The 14,389-nt window shown below is 37.3% G+C and overlaps 1 protein-coding gene across 10 annotated transcripts in view; it reads left to right on the forward strand.

Annotated features, from left to right (window-relative positions):
* Positions 1–14,389, forward strand: part of SH3PXD2A (SH3 and PX domains 2A) — a 224,445-nt gene that overhangs the window by 178,896 nt on the left and 31,160 nt on the right. The window contains exon 1 of one of the 10 annotated variants that reach the window (XM_026664462.2): positions 5,608–5,739. The exons of the other annotated variants lie outside the window; for them this stretch is intronic. Within the exon in view, the coding sequence (XP_026520247.2) occupies positions 5,685–5,739 (55 nt within the window). The 5' untranslated portion in view covers positions 5,608–5,684. Of the gene's footprint in view, positions 1–5,607; positions 5,740–14,389 lie in introns of those variants that run through there. 10 annotated transcript variants of the gene reach the window in all.

Genomic DNA, 14,389 nt, shown 5'->3' on the forward strand with positions numbered 1-14,389 from the left:
GAGCAGTGCTGGCCCATGGTAGCAAAAATATGAATCTTATGTACTGGAAAAATATGAATACCATCATATCCTAGAATGGCTAATTGCAGTGGCTTAACATTCCATCAGCTAATAAACCAATCAGGATGAAGGAATGGGTATATTGTGAATGGCATATTCCAAAAATTTTGGGAGGGAGGTTGAGGCCTTTTAATGGATGAAAAGAGTGCTCTGAGAAACTTACAGCATCTATTTTGTTCCTTAAATACAAATAAGTACATTGCTGCAAAATAATCAATTTTTTAAATACAACTATTTGAGAAATCCTTCAAAGAGATGGCTGGCACTTGCACTTTTGCAAATCTATTTTGAAAGGGGTGGTTCTCTTAGCTGATATATTTGTTGACTTTAAAGAAAACTTTATTGAAAAGGTATACTATTTTTGGAAAGAAATAGACTTGATAAGAAGCCTTCAGGTTACCTCAGGCATAACCCATTAGACATATCAGACTAAGTTATAATGTGATGTCTCTGTTTTTCACATAATGTTCTTTGTAAAGCCAATTCATTGTAGTTTATAACCATGTTTTAATTCAGCCTGGGAATCCAGTCAAGAAGTGCAAATGAATATACAAATAATGGCAATAAGTTCACTCAAAATGAACTCTATGCTGCCTTCTAACCAAAAGATTTTGGAATACATGCAGATTGGAATGAACTGCAGAATGGGAAAAAACCTTGACTTGATAGTATAAGTCAGGTACCAAAAACATTTTATTTTATTTTTCTCTATGTTTAGCAGGGAAATAAGATGGTTATTTCTCAGACAAATTAAACATCTCCACCATCAGGAGATTCTGACTGACTTAGCATGTTTTTAACAGTTCCATAATTAAGTGGTTCAGTGTTCCTTCTTTTTGCACACATGTATCTTTCTGGAGTGTAGACAACAAAGCCTAAGAGTAACTTTCCTTTCTTTGTCTCAGCTTATCTTCTCTGCATTCTTGCCAGTATTTGGTTCAAGGGTGTTCAAACTTGGCAAGCTTAAGATTTGTGGACTTCAACTCCCAGAATTCCTGAGCTAACATGACTGGAGGACGAATTCTGGGAGTTGAAGTCCACAAGTCTTACAGCTGTCAAGTTTGAAGACCCCTGATTTGGTTCATGATGACTCATCTCCCACAGTCATACTATTGGGGAAGTGGGCAACATTTAAATTTAGTAAATAAATCTCCTAAGTAAAATAAAATACTCCCTGATTTAGGAGATAGTTTGGGTAGATCAGCAAATATTGATAAACAGAGAGGAAAAGTGTGTTTTCCCAAGAGCACTACGTGTTTTTTTTTTTTTTTAAATCAACCTAATCTTTTGGAATAAGTATCATCTGAGCTCTGCATTTGTTTTGGCTTGGATAGAGTTACTCCTGCTTAAAACTGGAGTGTGTCTTGGCAGCAGGAAACTATTGTGACAAAATAATATTAAAGGGAAAGACATCCAAGATTAGAAAAGAAGTCCAACTGATTTCATTTTTCCTTAAAGTTACAGTACATTCTATCTCTTTTGTTCAGTTTGAAAAATGCAGTATTAAACATCCACTTCACATTATCTGTGGGATTCTCAACTTGCTATTATGACCAGAATGAATCTTCATGGTAGACTAAATCAGAGCCCAGCACAATAGTTCAGACTGTGACATCAATTCTTTTTGTCTGTGTTTCAAAAGGGTCACTATTACAGACTGGTGAGTTCTGTAATTAAATTACTAAAGAGTGATTCATTATACCCTGTAGTATTTTTTCATAAGCCATTTCTTCTAGACATATTTTCTTCCAAATTGAATGGTGTATGATTTATGGCCTTTACATAGACATCAGAGATTGTGTACATTTGCTATAAGCCTATACAGTGGAAATGTATGTTCTTCTACTGTACATGGAATGAGCATAAACACTGGAAGAACCTCTAATGTTATTTTCTGGAGAATAGAGGCCACTTCAAATCTCTCCCTCTGCATTTTGAATTTTTGATATGTGAGCTTGTAGCTTTAATTATTCTTCTTTTGCTAATTTCAAATTCTTGTACAAAGAGCTGAATGTTCTTAGTTTGCTGTGCAGGCATCACTTTACATGGCTTTAGGTTCATTTAATTTGTTTTTCTTCAGCCAAGACAGCACTTCATTTTTCTATTATCTTGTTGGTCTTAATATAATGGAAGAAGGACCTTTAATGGAAGGACCTATAACACTGAGCAATCAGGATCAGGTCACAATAATATTGAAAATAGAAGAAAGGGAATTTTTAAAAACTTGGCAGAAAAAAATCACCAAGAAACATAGCTTAAAACTATAATATTAATTTTTCAATAGCTTGCTGTTCAGTTGTGGTAACCAGACAATTCACTATGATTCTAATTCAAGCCATACCCTTGTTTTGTCATCCAGTTTTGGGAAGAGTTGCTTTTGAGAGCAGGGCCATATTGCAGTAGCTTCCCGCTTTGGAGAAGTCCAAGGCAGAACTATTCTTGCAAAAATATTAGTAATATCTGGTGTAGTTTATCTCATCCCCCAGGACACACATAGAGAAGAAGTCTTGCTTAAGACAAGATGTCAGCTATGCATATGTCAGCATGCTAGAAAAATCATATTTCTACTAGAGTACTTTATGTTAATTAAGCAATTAGAAAATAACTTATAAATGTGATTCATTCTGCATATGTAAGATAAAAGTGCATATGAAAAGATGGATGCTAGGGATTTTGCATGAGATTATTTTCACAAATCAAATTTCAGTACAATGACCTTGTTGAAGGAGAAGAAAATGAGATGATCTCAAACATATAAATATGATCTGCCTAAAACTAGTTCTTTTTTAAAAAAAAAAAAATCAATGGAGTTATTTCTGCTTATGGTTGGGGAAAGGACTTCTTGTCCATCCTCCATTCATTGGTCTTTTTGACTGACAACCAATTTACCAGTTGATTGTATTAATTCATCCTTTAAGATGGATCCTTTAAGATCCATCCCTTAAAATGTTGAATTGTATTTTGCAGCTATCTTCCCAGGAAAAAGAGCCCCTTTCTACTTTTCTTATTTCAGTATCTGCAGAGTTAACTTCAAAACACATAATCTGCAAAAACAATTACACTTTATTGGCTTGGTCTCAGACTATTTGAAAGCTGAGTTGGGGAACAAATAAGCACTGGCAGACAGAGGTGTACTTGAGGAGAAAATGCAGGCAAATCTGGCAGCAAGAACCAAAAATTAAAATTGGATCAAATACCCCATTGTTGATTCATCCGTACTTCAGACCATAGACCAACAATTATCTTGTCTTGTGTTTTGAATGTTCTGGAGAAGCATAAGATCACTTATTTTCTATTTACTATGAATTGCCACATAGACACTATGTGCCCCTAAGTCAGATTTAAACAACTTGTATAAAACTTTTTTCTTTTTTCCTGGCTCCACTTTAAAGTCCCGACCATATGGAACTGAACCATACATGCATGCATCTTATTATTCCTTTTAGGAGTAAACAACTTTATCCAAAGTGTAGAAAACAATAAACACTCATAAGCAAAATACATTAAAGAGATAAAATGAAGGGATACAAAGTACAGCAAAATTAAACTATATCTAATTTAAATTGAACACCATTCACAATACCTTACATACAATTCAATCCTTACAAACAATGCTTCGCCTTTGTCTTTCTGGGGTTGTCATTATTTCTACCCAACTCCAACTTTCTGCATGTTTCCCTCCTCAACAAGTTCAGACATTCTTCATGTATTTGTTTTGTGACTCAACCCTAACTCATTTTTTCTGCATCCCCTATTTCTTATACACTTAGTGTCATTTACATTTGTGTTCATTTACATTCATTTATCTGCTACTCATTCTTGAGTGTATAATTCCTTGTTGTATCAGCATGATAATAAATGTACACAGCTATTTTTACTTCTTTGAGCACTTATTTCATTCCTTACTATAAACTGGCATAGTTTCAGCAAGAATATGTCAGTGGAGTTCTGAGGGCTGCAAAATAGAGGCTTAAGAGTCTAATTTAAATCTAACAGTTTTGTTCCTTATGCTTTCCATCTTGTAAATTTGCAGGATTCTTTGTTTTTCTCTCCATGTATATGTATGCATTCAATATGTATGTGTCATATATGTGTGTAGATGCATGATGGTTATCTTTTGAGAGCTGAATGCAACTAAAGTTCATTTTAATGTCTGCTGGTTAATGTACATTTAAAGTGACAATAAAGCTTTATTCTGTTCTGTTGTATTATTCTATTCTATTCTGTTCTATTCTAATTCAGTTCCTATCAGTTCCTGGCACCCATATCTCTGGAATGTAGGCAAACTCAGTTTTGGACTTTCTAATTAATTGCACGATTCCTATTTAAAGGGCTTGATTTTCCCTGAGAACTTAAACAGTGTTAAACAGGGGAAGGTTACTGCAAAATCCCATTCCCTCCCCACCCCACTAACCTGATTTCCAGCTCCATTCTCCTGTGCAGGGCAACAAAAGAAGATCCAGCTGATCAGCTGGGACTTTGGAGGCAGAGAATAGATGGGGGCGGGGCAAGTCAGAGGTGATATTTGCCAGTTCTCTGAACTACTCAAAATTTCCGCTCCAGAACTGGTTAGAACTTGCTGAATATCACCTCTGATCCCAACTCATTTCAAGAGTGTAACTGGTGTAACATATGAGCTCTCCCCCTTTCCAGTGCTTCTTGTGACTTGTCCTGTAAATGTTTGGAGCCCTTTTTTTTTTTCTGAGTTCACCATCCTGGCAGCTGCTTCTGCTTCTCTGGTAGAACTGAATTCTCTAGTTTCAAGGCATCTGAAAGGTTGTCAGGTTGGAGAAAGTGAGCTTTGATAATACTGATAGATGTTGCAGAGATGGATGGATAAATAAAAGGGTAGGATTAATCACTGTTACTATATCCAAGATCTAGCTACTTTCAGTTCATGTAAGATAGCATTAAAAGGACAGTAAATATCTGAAAAGGTAAAACCATGAATCTGTAGTAGAATTATGAAAATAAGGGAATGTAGTTGTAGTCTAGGATATAAAAACATTTCCAAAAAGAGAATCCTATGTTGTATTACCAGTGCTGCATATATGAACAACTAGCTCAGGATCAGAATTTTTAGTTGTTTGAAAAGAGATTTGCATAACATAAAACTATTTTTTTAAATAAGATTTGCATTCTTATTCAAGCATTTTTGTATCCTTATCCTCTATATATTTGTAGATGCTCTATAATGGTGTGTTTTAGTTGTGTGTTTTACCAGCTATAATCATCAGGCTAGAAAAATAGGACATTCTTGGAAGCAAATGTGGATTCAGATTACTGTCTTGCTTTTGGGAGTGGCTATCTCTGATCGTCCAGTTTATTTCTCTGTGCAATGCAGCTTTCTTGGTTAATTGGCAGTTTGCAAGATGTGCTGACTTCTCTGCGGGTTTCTCATTTATAAGAAACATTTCCAAATGGTTGACTGTTGTTTCCGTTACTTGAGGCGTGGCTTCAAAACCAGAGAAGTTGTTTGAATAAACTTAAGGAGCCAATCCTGAAAGAAAAATTGAAAGCAAAAGGGAGGGAGGGAGAGAGCAGGTTTAGCTTTGTAAGATACTGCTTCCATCTTCTTCTCTGAGCTTGCTGGCCAAGAATAGAGGTGAGGCAGAGGTGTGTGAATGGGGGATGTTCAAGGAGCTCCTGGCTGCTTCAAGAAGTGGTGTCGGCAGTTTGGTAGGCTGTATTCTGCTCTTCTTTCTGCTATTTCAGTGTTGAGAGAAGGGGTTGGATGCAACTGTGTAAAATAATGCTGATGGGACTCTGCAGGTTTCCTGATAACCTGCCCATAGAGTAAATTGTGTTTTAGTATGATTGCTAAAGAAATTAGCAAACTGGCTCATAATGGAGTTTTTCTTGTAGAAAACATGTGGCACTACTTATTGGGTTGTCATATGGATCTAGTATTAAATATATGTGAACTGTTTGAACTGTACATTTGGATTCTTTGGGGCTGTAAAGTATTAATTGCTTACTATGTTTTTGCAGATTTTATAATTAAGTTTGATTTTCATTCATTTTTACTGTATCGACAAAAATCTCCAAGTGACATAACTTGCCATCTTTTTAGAATTTTTATCTTAGGTTATTAAGATATGAAGGTACTAAATTAATCCTAAATTACTAAGATTAAAGCCTTTAGAAACAAAAGTAGGATATCAACCAACAACTTAATAACTTTGTGAACCAAATCTAGCACATTTTGCTCACTGGTTAAGCAGGCACTACTAATAACATTTGGGGGGGAGGGATAGTTTTATCTTTCATGTATCAGTTCACTAGTTCTCTCAAAATTAATCCCAAGAATATGAAGTTTTGCCTGTAGTTTTGATCAGCAGAAACAAGGGAATTTTCTGCTACAGTGTTGGTGAGATGGCACATGGAGCTATTGTTACATTTTTTTCTGGTAGGTGTTGGCTGCAAAGTACATTCAAGTACATGAACACTCCCTGGCTGAATCTGAACTTTTTGCGAAACTGTTTACATAGTGAAGTGAGTAGACAGATAAACATCTGAATTTAAAGCAATTTTGGAATGGTAATAAATATGGACAAAAAGACCCAGGACAGATTGTTGAACATGCCTGGTCTCTCAATGTTCCTTGGTCATGTTAAATAGTGGAACCCCCTAATAATGTGGTTGCCTTTGAAATAGAATAATATTTGTGTTGTTATAGATATGCCTCTATTAAGTGGACTGTTAGATAGCAGATTGGTACTATGTCCAAATTAAGAAATAGTTTTATGAGAATGACAGTTTTAGAATTGCAGAAGTAAGGAACAGAAACTGCCATCTGAGCAAAATAAACTGCTTCTGCTCTATGATTGTAAAATTTTCTGCATGCTTTCATTCCTACTTCATAAGGCTAAAGATAGAAACATCTTTTATTTTTTATTTAAACATGTAAATATGTTATGAAACAACTAAAATGTAATCAAAAAGCTAATCTTTGGTATCCTTGCCTGATTTGTGAATAATTCAAATAGATTTGTTTTTTTATAACCTCCTCATTTTGGATGCAGCAAAAATAAATATAACACCAACTGAAAAATTCACTCCCATTTGAATTTGGTTGCATGGAAAAATCTCCAGGAAGAACAGAAAGCATAAATGAAAATGTCATTGGAGGGAAAATAGCTTTGAACTGCCTATTTAAGGAAGCCATTTCTTGCAAATAAGTCTGGTCTCATGCAATTGTACATGGAAGAAGCCTAAAGGCATTTTGCTCACCCACAAAAGCATGCTTGACTAATGAATGGTCCATGATTTGTCAGGACTGAAGATATTTGCTTCATGACTAAAGCCAGTACATAGCTCCCTTTCCACTTCTGACTTCCTTTTATTCCTTTTACTATATGATGGTATCTTTAATTTCCTGCCTTTTGAGATTGGAGTGATGATCCTGTCTGACAAATTGGCATTTCTTTTTGTGATCTGTTAAGATTAGAATGCTTTGTGAATGTCTGTGCAAGGTAGAAAATACTTTTAAAAAATATCAAGTAATGCTATTTTTTCTGCCTCACACAAAGATAAATCTACTAAAAGTATGAGTTGTCCAAGTTCCATGAGTAAGTAAGTTATCCACATGATTTAATTAGGGCATCGGTCGGAACCCCGACACAGTTTCTGTTATATCTATTATTCACAACTACCACTATCACCATCAATGACTTATCCTACCAAGTTAGTATGATAGTTATGTCAATAATAGAGCTTTCCCCAGGATGCTTTGGAAAAAGGGTACACATTATCCTCATTTATTCAATATCAAAGACCAAAGCAATTGGCAGGAAATTTGTTACATATTTATTTTATTTTGCTGATCAACTAGCATACCTCTTTTATGTCAAGTGAATAATAGATAGTAGGAATAATCTTAAGAAATAGGAGGAAGAATCACCACTAAGGCAATAGTCAGGTAAATAAAACCTGAACTTGAGGCAGCAATATAATTTGAGAAAGAATTTTAGACATGACAGTCTCTAGTTCTTATTAGGATAAAGGGACGGGGAGATGCATTCAGTCCTGTAAGATTCTGTTACTATATTATTACAATATACTGTTACTATACTATTACAACTACACAACTTGATCAGGGCAAAGCAATAGATGCAATCTACATAGACTTCTGTAAAGCATTTGATTCAGTGGTACATGACAAACTACTACTAAAACTAAAATCTTATGGTATCTCTGGACACCTGCATAACTGGATAGAAGCATTCCTGTCAAACAGACAACAAATGGTCAAAATTGGGAGTGTCCTATCAAATTCTGTACCTGTCAACAGTGATGTCCCCCAAAGCAGTGTTCTAGGACCAATTCTCTTCATAATCTACATAAATTACCTCTGTGATCATATTAAGAGCAACTGCGTTCTCTTCGCTGATGATGTAAAGCTATTCAATATCACAGACAATACTGCTACCCTTCAAAAAGACCTCAACTATGTATCAGAATGGTCAAACAAGTGGCAATTTCAAATATCGACAAATAAATGCTCTGTCTTACATATTGGCAAAAAAAATCAGAAAAAAAATACAAGCTGAATAGTCAAGACCTTGTTGATGATCCAAACTCTGTCAAGGACCTTGGAGTACTCACCTCTAATGATCTAAGTGCTAGAGCGCACTGTAACTTCATAGTCAAAAAGTCATTAAGAGTTGTTAACCTAATCCTACGTAGCTTTTTCTCTGGTAATATCACACTACTAACTAGAGCACACAAAACCTTTGCTAGACCAATACTTGAATATAGCTCATCAGTCTGGAACCCACATTATGTATCTGATATTAACACAGTTGAGAAAATTCAGAAATATTTCACAAAAAGAGTTCTCCACTCGTTGCAGAATACCTTATGCCACCAGACTTGAAATTCTAGACCTAGAAAACCTAGAACTATGCCGCCTTCAATCCGATCTAAGTATAGTATATAAAATCATACATTGCAATGTCCTAACTGTCAATGAATACTTCAACCATAACAATACAAGAGCACACAACAGCTACAAACTCAAGGTTAACCGTACCAAACTTGATTGCAGGAAATACGACTTCAGCAACAGAGTGGTCAATGTCTGGAATACTCTACCGGACCCTGTGGTTTCTTCCCCAAACCCCAAAAACTTTAACCTTAGACTGTTTACGATTGACCTCACCCCTTTCCTGAGAGGTCTGTAGGGAGAGTGCATAAGCGCACCAATGTGCCTACTCTCCCTGTCCTATTGTTTCTTTTTATTTTTCTTATATGTATCCATTTCATGTATTCATAACTATGTTTATACTTATACCTATTATCTTGTAAGCGATTGACAAATCAAATCAAATCAAATCAAATAAATAAATAAAAGTTGTATTAGCATTTATAACTCTGGTTTGTTGTCTGATTTGCCTCAAAGGCTGGCAATGAGATACTTACATTCACAAGACTTATGTCCTGTTTAAGACATGTAGTTCTTTCCTTCAAGAGAACAGAAAGTTCCCAAAGAACAGTTGAAGAGCTGTTGGTCATGGTTGTCCCAGGTGCTTCCCGTGTTGGCCTTGCCCATGCCTGGTTTAGCGAAGGGGGAAAAATTCCCGATATGTCACGTGATAACGCCATGACAACGTGAGTTTGATGTCCCTGGTTTAAAACATAGAGGCAAACATTTTCAAGTTGGTAATGTGTGATACTAGTTCAATGATGTCTTCATTGCCTTCATATTTTCTGATTCAAAGTGCTTCAATTTGTGCCAAACCACTCAGAGGAAAAGAGAGACATTTGCCAGAACTGGGAAACATAGTTGTCAAAATGACAAGGTAGAGTGATGGTTGTTGTATATATGTGTCACAATAGCCTGAAACCTGGAAGGCTGCTTATATATAGTGGTCTTGAGATTAAATATCCATATTGGAGGATTGCTCTTAATTCCGTTGCAAGCCATTTTGTAATTCTGGACATCCTCCCAAATGAAATCCATTTAAATGCTCATGTGACATTGTTCAGAAAAAAGCTCCTATTTTGCTACCTTATAGATATCTAGACTATGTTTATTTTTCTGTTATACCATGCCACATATTTTATTACTGTTTAGAATTATATTGTGGTTGCTAAGTGTTCCTTTCCTATATTTTATTCCATTTAGAATTAATGTTAGGTTTTTATTCAGTAGTTGCATTTTATGTTATATTGCCTATTGTTTTCAATATTGTCAATAGAACAGTGAGATATTATGCTACAGGATCAATGGTGGTATTCAGCCGGTTCGCACCGGATATGGCAAACCGGTAGCAAGGGTTTGGCGTGGGTCGACGAACCGGTAGTTAGTTCTGGCTGGCTATGCCGCAACGCAGTCGCCTGGTTGCCGCTGGCTCCTTTGCCTCACCCGTCCAATGGTCGTTCACCCGGCCTAACGCTTGCCCCTTAAGGTATTTCTTTTTTTCCTCCTGACAATCAGCTGTTATACAATCAGCTGTGCCGGGATTCCCCTTGCTGAGTTCCAGGAAGGCAAAAATGGAGGGGGGCTCAGCCCCCCCTCTCCATTTTTTGCTTTCCTTAGCCCCAGAGGAGCCTTCTGGGAGCAAAAATATTCCCCTTAGAGGCTCTTCTGAGGCCAGGAAGATCCCAAAATGGATGGGAACTGAACAAGGAGAGATTTAATCTGGAAATAAGGAGAAACTTTCTGACAGTGAGAACAATAAACCAATGGAACAGCTTGCCCTCGGAAGTTGTGGGAGCGCCATCAGTTGAGACTTTCAAGAAGAGATTGGGCTGCCAGTTGTCAGAAATGGTGTAGGGTCTCCCGCTTGGGCAGGGGGTTGGACTAGATGACCTACAAGGTCCCTTCCAACTCTGATTATCTGTTATCTGTGCTGTGTGCCCCTCCCATGCTCTGTTTTTTTTTTTTCCTTCCCGAGCCCCAGAGGAGCCTTCTGGGAGCAAAAACCCCCCAGAGGCTCCTCTGAGGCCCAGAAGGCCCAAAAATGGGTGGGGAGTGGCTCCAAAAAAAGCCACATCCACCCAGTCACGTGGCCATGCTCACCTAGCCACACCCACCAAGCCACGCCACAGAACTGGTAGTAAAAACATTTTGAATTCCACCACTGTTAAGATGTTAGAAAAGGACTGGAAAGAGCCAGTTTCTCTCAGCCATGAAAGTTTGTATTTTCTTAGCTGATGCTGTGCAACAGGACTATTGTTTTGGGAAGAAATTAGCTGTACAGTGTACATGGCCTTTACTTTTAGAAGAAAGGTGGGATTTAATAGTTACAATAGCAACTGATCCTTTTTTCTATCTCTCAGCTATATAAGTACAGTATAAAGTTTTGCTGTCTTAAGTGTGTTGATTTGATAGCTACAGAGAATTAAACTTTATTCAGAAAAAGAAAGCAGCAATGTGATACACTTTGCAGCTGTTCTGACCATTTGCCAAAATTACTTAGCTAGAAATAAATGATTATCTTACATTAATAACTTTGTTTTCATAGCATGCATGTTTTCCTCATGCAAGAGAACTAATAGCTTAAAATGGGTTAAATCTGATGTGAACTTAACATTCAGGTGCAGTGTAATGTTATTTTTTCAAGGGTGCAGTTTCTGAATCATCCACCATGTGTGTTACAATAAAATGCAAGTAGATACTTCGAAAAAGTTCAGATAGCTAAACACTATTTGTGCAGTGTTGTTTTGAAATATAAAAGTTAAAAGCAGAGGAGAGCAAATATGTTAATAAACACATATCTAGTAATATTTAGAAATAATAGTCTATACCAAATTCTTACAATATTGTTCTATTTCATTCCTCTTATTCTCTTTCTAAACTACCATGTTTCTCCAACGATACACCCCCCCAATAGGAAGACCCAGCATGTTTTCTAGGCATAAAATTAAATTAAGCCCCTCCCCCCAAATTTAGGCCTATTTTAAAACATGCAAAATGTGGGGGAAGGGTGGGAGGGACTTACTGTTAGGAGTGCACCGCGGGCAGCCATGCCTCGCCACCAGCTGCTCCTAATGGGTGATCAGGGCGCAGCACGGAGAGCTCCCTACTCCCGCCAAGCACCTTTGCTGCAGACCTGAGACCTTCAGTGCTTGCCGCCGCTGCTTCCTCCGCCGCTGTTGCTTTCCCTTCTACCCATGCTGCCGCTGCGTTTGGAGCTGCCGCTTCCACGTTTGGGGCTGCCGCCGCATTTGGAGCACTGCCACCACCGCTTCAAATGCACTCCAAATGCAGTGGCAGCTCCAAACGCGGCAGCATGGGTAGAAGGGAAAGCAACGGTGGTGGAAGAAGCAGCAGCGGCGGGCGCCAAAGGTCTCGGGTCTGCAGCAAAGGTGCTTGGCAGGAGTAAGGGGCTCTCCGTGCTCCGCCATGATTGCCCGTTAGGAGTGGCTGGTGGCGAGGTATGGCTGCCCGCGGGGCGCTCTAGGCAAGGATGCAAGGGAGATAATTAAGTCACCCCAAAAAAAGATGGCCGAGCCATTTTTGGGAGCTCAAAAAAAATAAGACCCGGCCTTATTTTATGAGAAACACGGTATAGGGAATAGAGCAATTACTATTATAGTAAGTTTTAGCAATTACTGATAGAAGTATGGAAACATTTGTAACAGGTATTTGACCTAAAGCACACATAACAGAATGGCTGGCATAAATCCCCCAAAAGACCAATTGTTATGCTAGATTTGATTATTGATCTATTGCCCAAAATGTAAGAAACAGTTTAAACCTTCCTCTAAAAAAGATAACATGTTCTCTAGTCAGCCCTTAAATTTTGGACAAGTATTAAACTTTCTTTGAATGACGGACAAAAAGAATTACTCTGAAATGTAAATAGATCCATTATGTGAAATTACTGTCGTTTGAAATTTTGTGTGTTTCCTGAATGCATCCAAAATGAAAAATGTGTCCCTTGCATCAGAAAGGAAAAGGGAAAGAAGGGTGAACTTGGAGTAGAAGAACTTTCTCTTGGACAAGGCTCAACAGATGGATGTATTTTTAAGAACTGATTGTCTATCATTGTTCTTTAAGAAGAATGTTTTCCCCACCAAACTCTTGTATAATCTAGTGACAATCTGGCTGAATAGCTGTAGAAGGCTGCTAGACTAGCTAAGCAATTTGTGAAGCCATTTGATTTTGAATGTGTGTGGATTTGGAATGCGGACCTGCATTATAATTTTAAATTATAATTTCTAATTCTGTAATTAAAAGAAGAAAATAGAACCGATGGCAGAGATATGTACTTAACCTTATTGATGATATTTATCTTCAGTGGCTGTTTATCAGCAGAGAAGCAGGAATGAGCTCCATAATTAATTTCATCTATGCAGAAAAAAGTTTATATAATCCCCTGCAGCTGAGGTTTTTTTTCCCCTCAGGTCCTGCATGGAGATGTAAAGGGTGGAGAAAGAATGAGAGAAAAAGAACAGTTAGCCTACAAAATATTTTGGTTTCTGACAAATTAAATCCTTGCTTCATAGCTAGAGAATTTTGCTTAAATGGCTACACAATTTGGGAAAGATGGAAGGACCAGGCAGTTGACCTGATGTTTATTTATTGAGAACTTTTTCTCTGAGGGAGATGCAATGTTGTAGGCAAGCAAAATGGTCCAAGCATAACTACTGTGTGGTATGTAGCTAATTGTGGCATATGGTTCCAATCAGGGCATAGGCAATAAGAATTTGTGGTACATAAGAACATGCGTATGGGAAGCTGTAATTTAAACAACACTTCTTTTTATGTATGCCCCTAATTGTTCTTCAGTAGTTCGGGGATAGGAAAAATAAAAGTATTAAAGTCTTGCGGAACTACAATTCATAGCAGCCTTAGCCATCATGCCATTGGTGGGAAGAACTATGGCTTTTAGTAAGGGCTGCAAGGCCACAGATCTCACATAACTATGAAAGAGGAAAAAGCTTCAGAACAGAGATGCACGTATAACTTGTAGAAGGTTTTGAGGTGATATAGATATTAGTACTGCTGGAGTTAGATTTCAGCATTATCAAGAAAGCTAATTCTGGTCTCAAAAGTTTTCAGTTGCAAGCAGTTCATTTCAAAGTGTTAAAAATGATGAATAGCATTTCAGAGCTTCAATAACAGTGCCTTTTGTTTAGCCTGAACAAAGAAAATGTGATGGCTACTTGTGTATTTATTGGGGCAATTGGAAGTCAACCTGCAAGGCAGATGCTTGCAGTATGTATCCATTTAGGCTGGATTTTTGTGCTCTGTTAAATGTATAGGATTAATTTGGTTCCCATCAATTTACTTATGTTGAGTGGTTTATAAAATTATCACCATAAATTTCAGATTATTTGTCCCTCTGTTCAGCATTTGGTTTTGAGTTTAGCTTCA

This window comes from Notechis scutatus, chromosome 4 (genome assembly GCF_049901735.1).
Source record: "Notechis scutatus isolate UNSWTSFEM ecotype Mainland chromosome 4, rNotScu1.2, whole genome shotgun sequence".
Taxonomy (NCBI): domain Eukaryota; kingdom Metazoa; phylum Chordata; class Lepidosauria; order Squamata; family Elapidae; genus Notechis; species Notechis scutatus.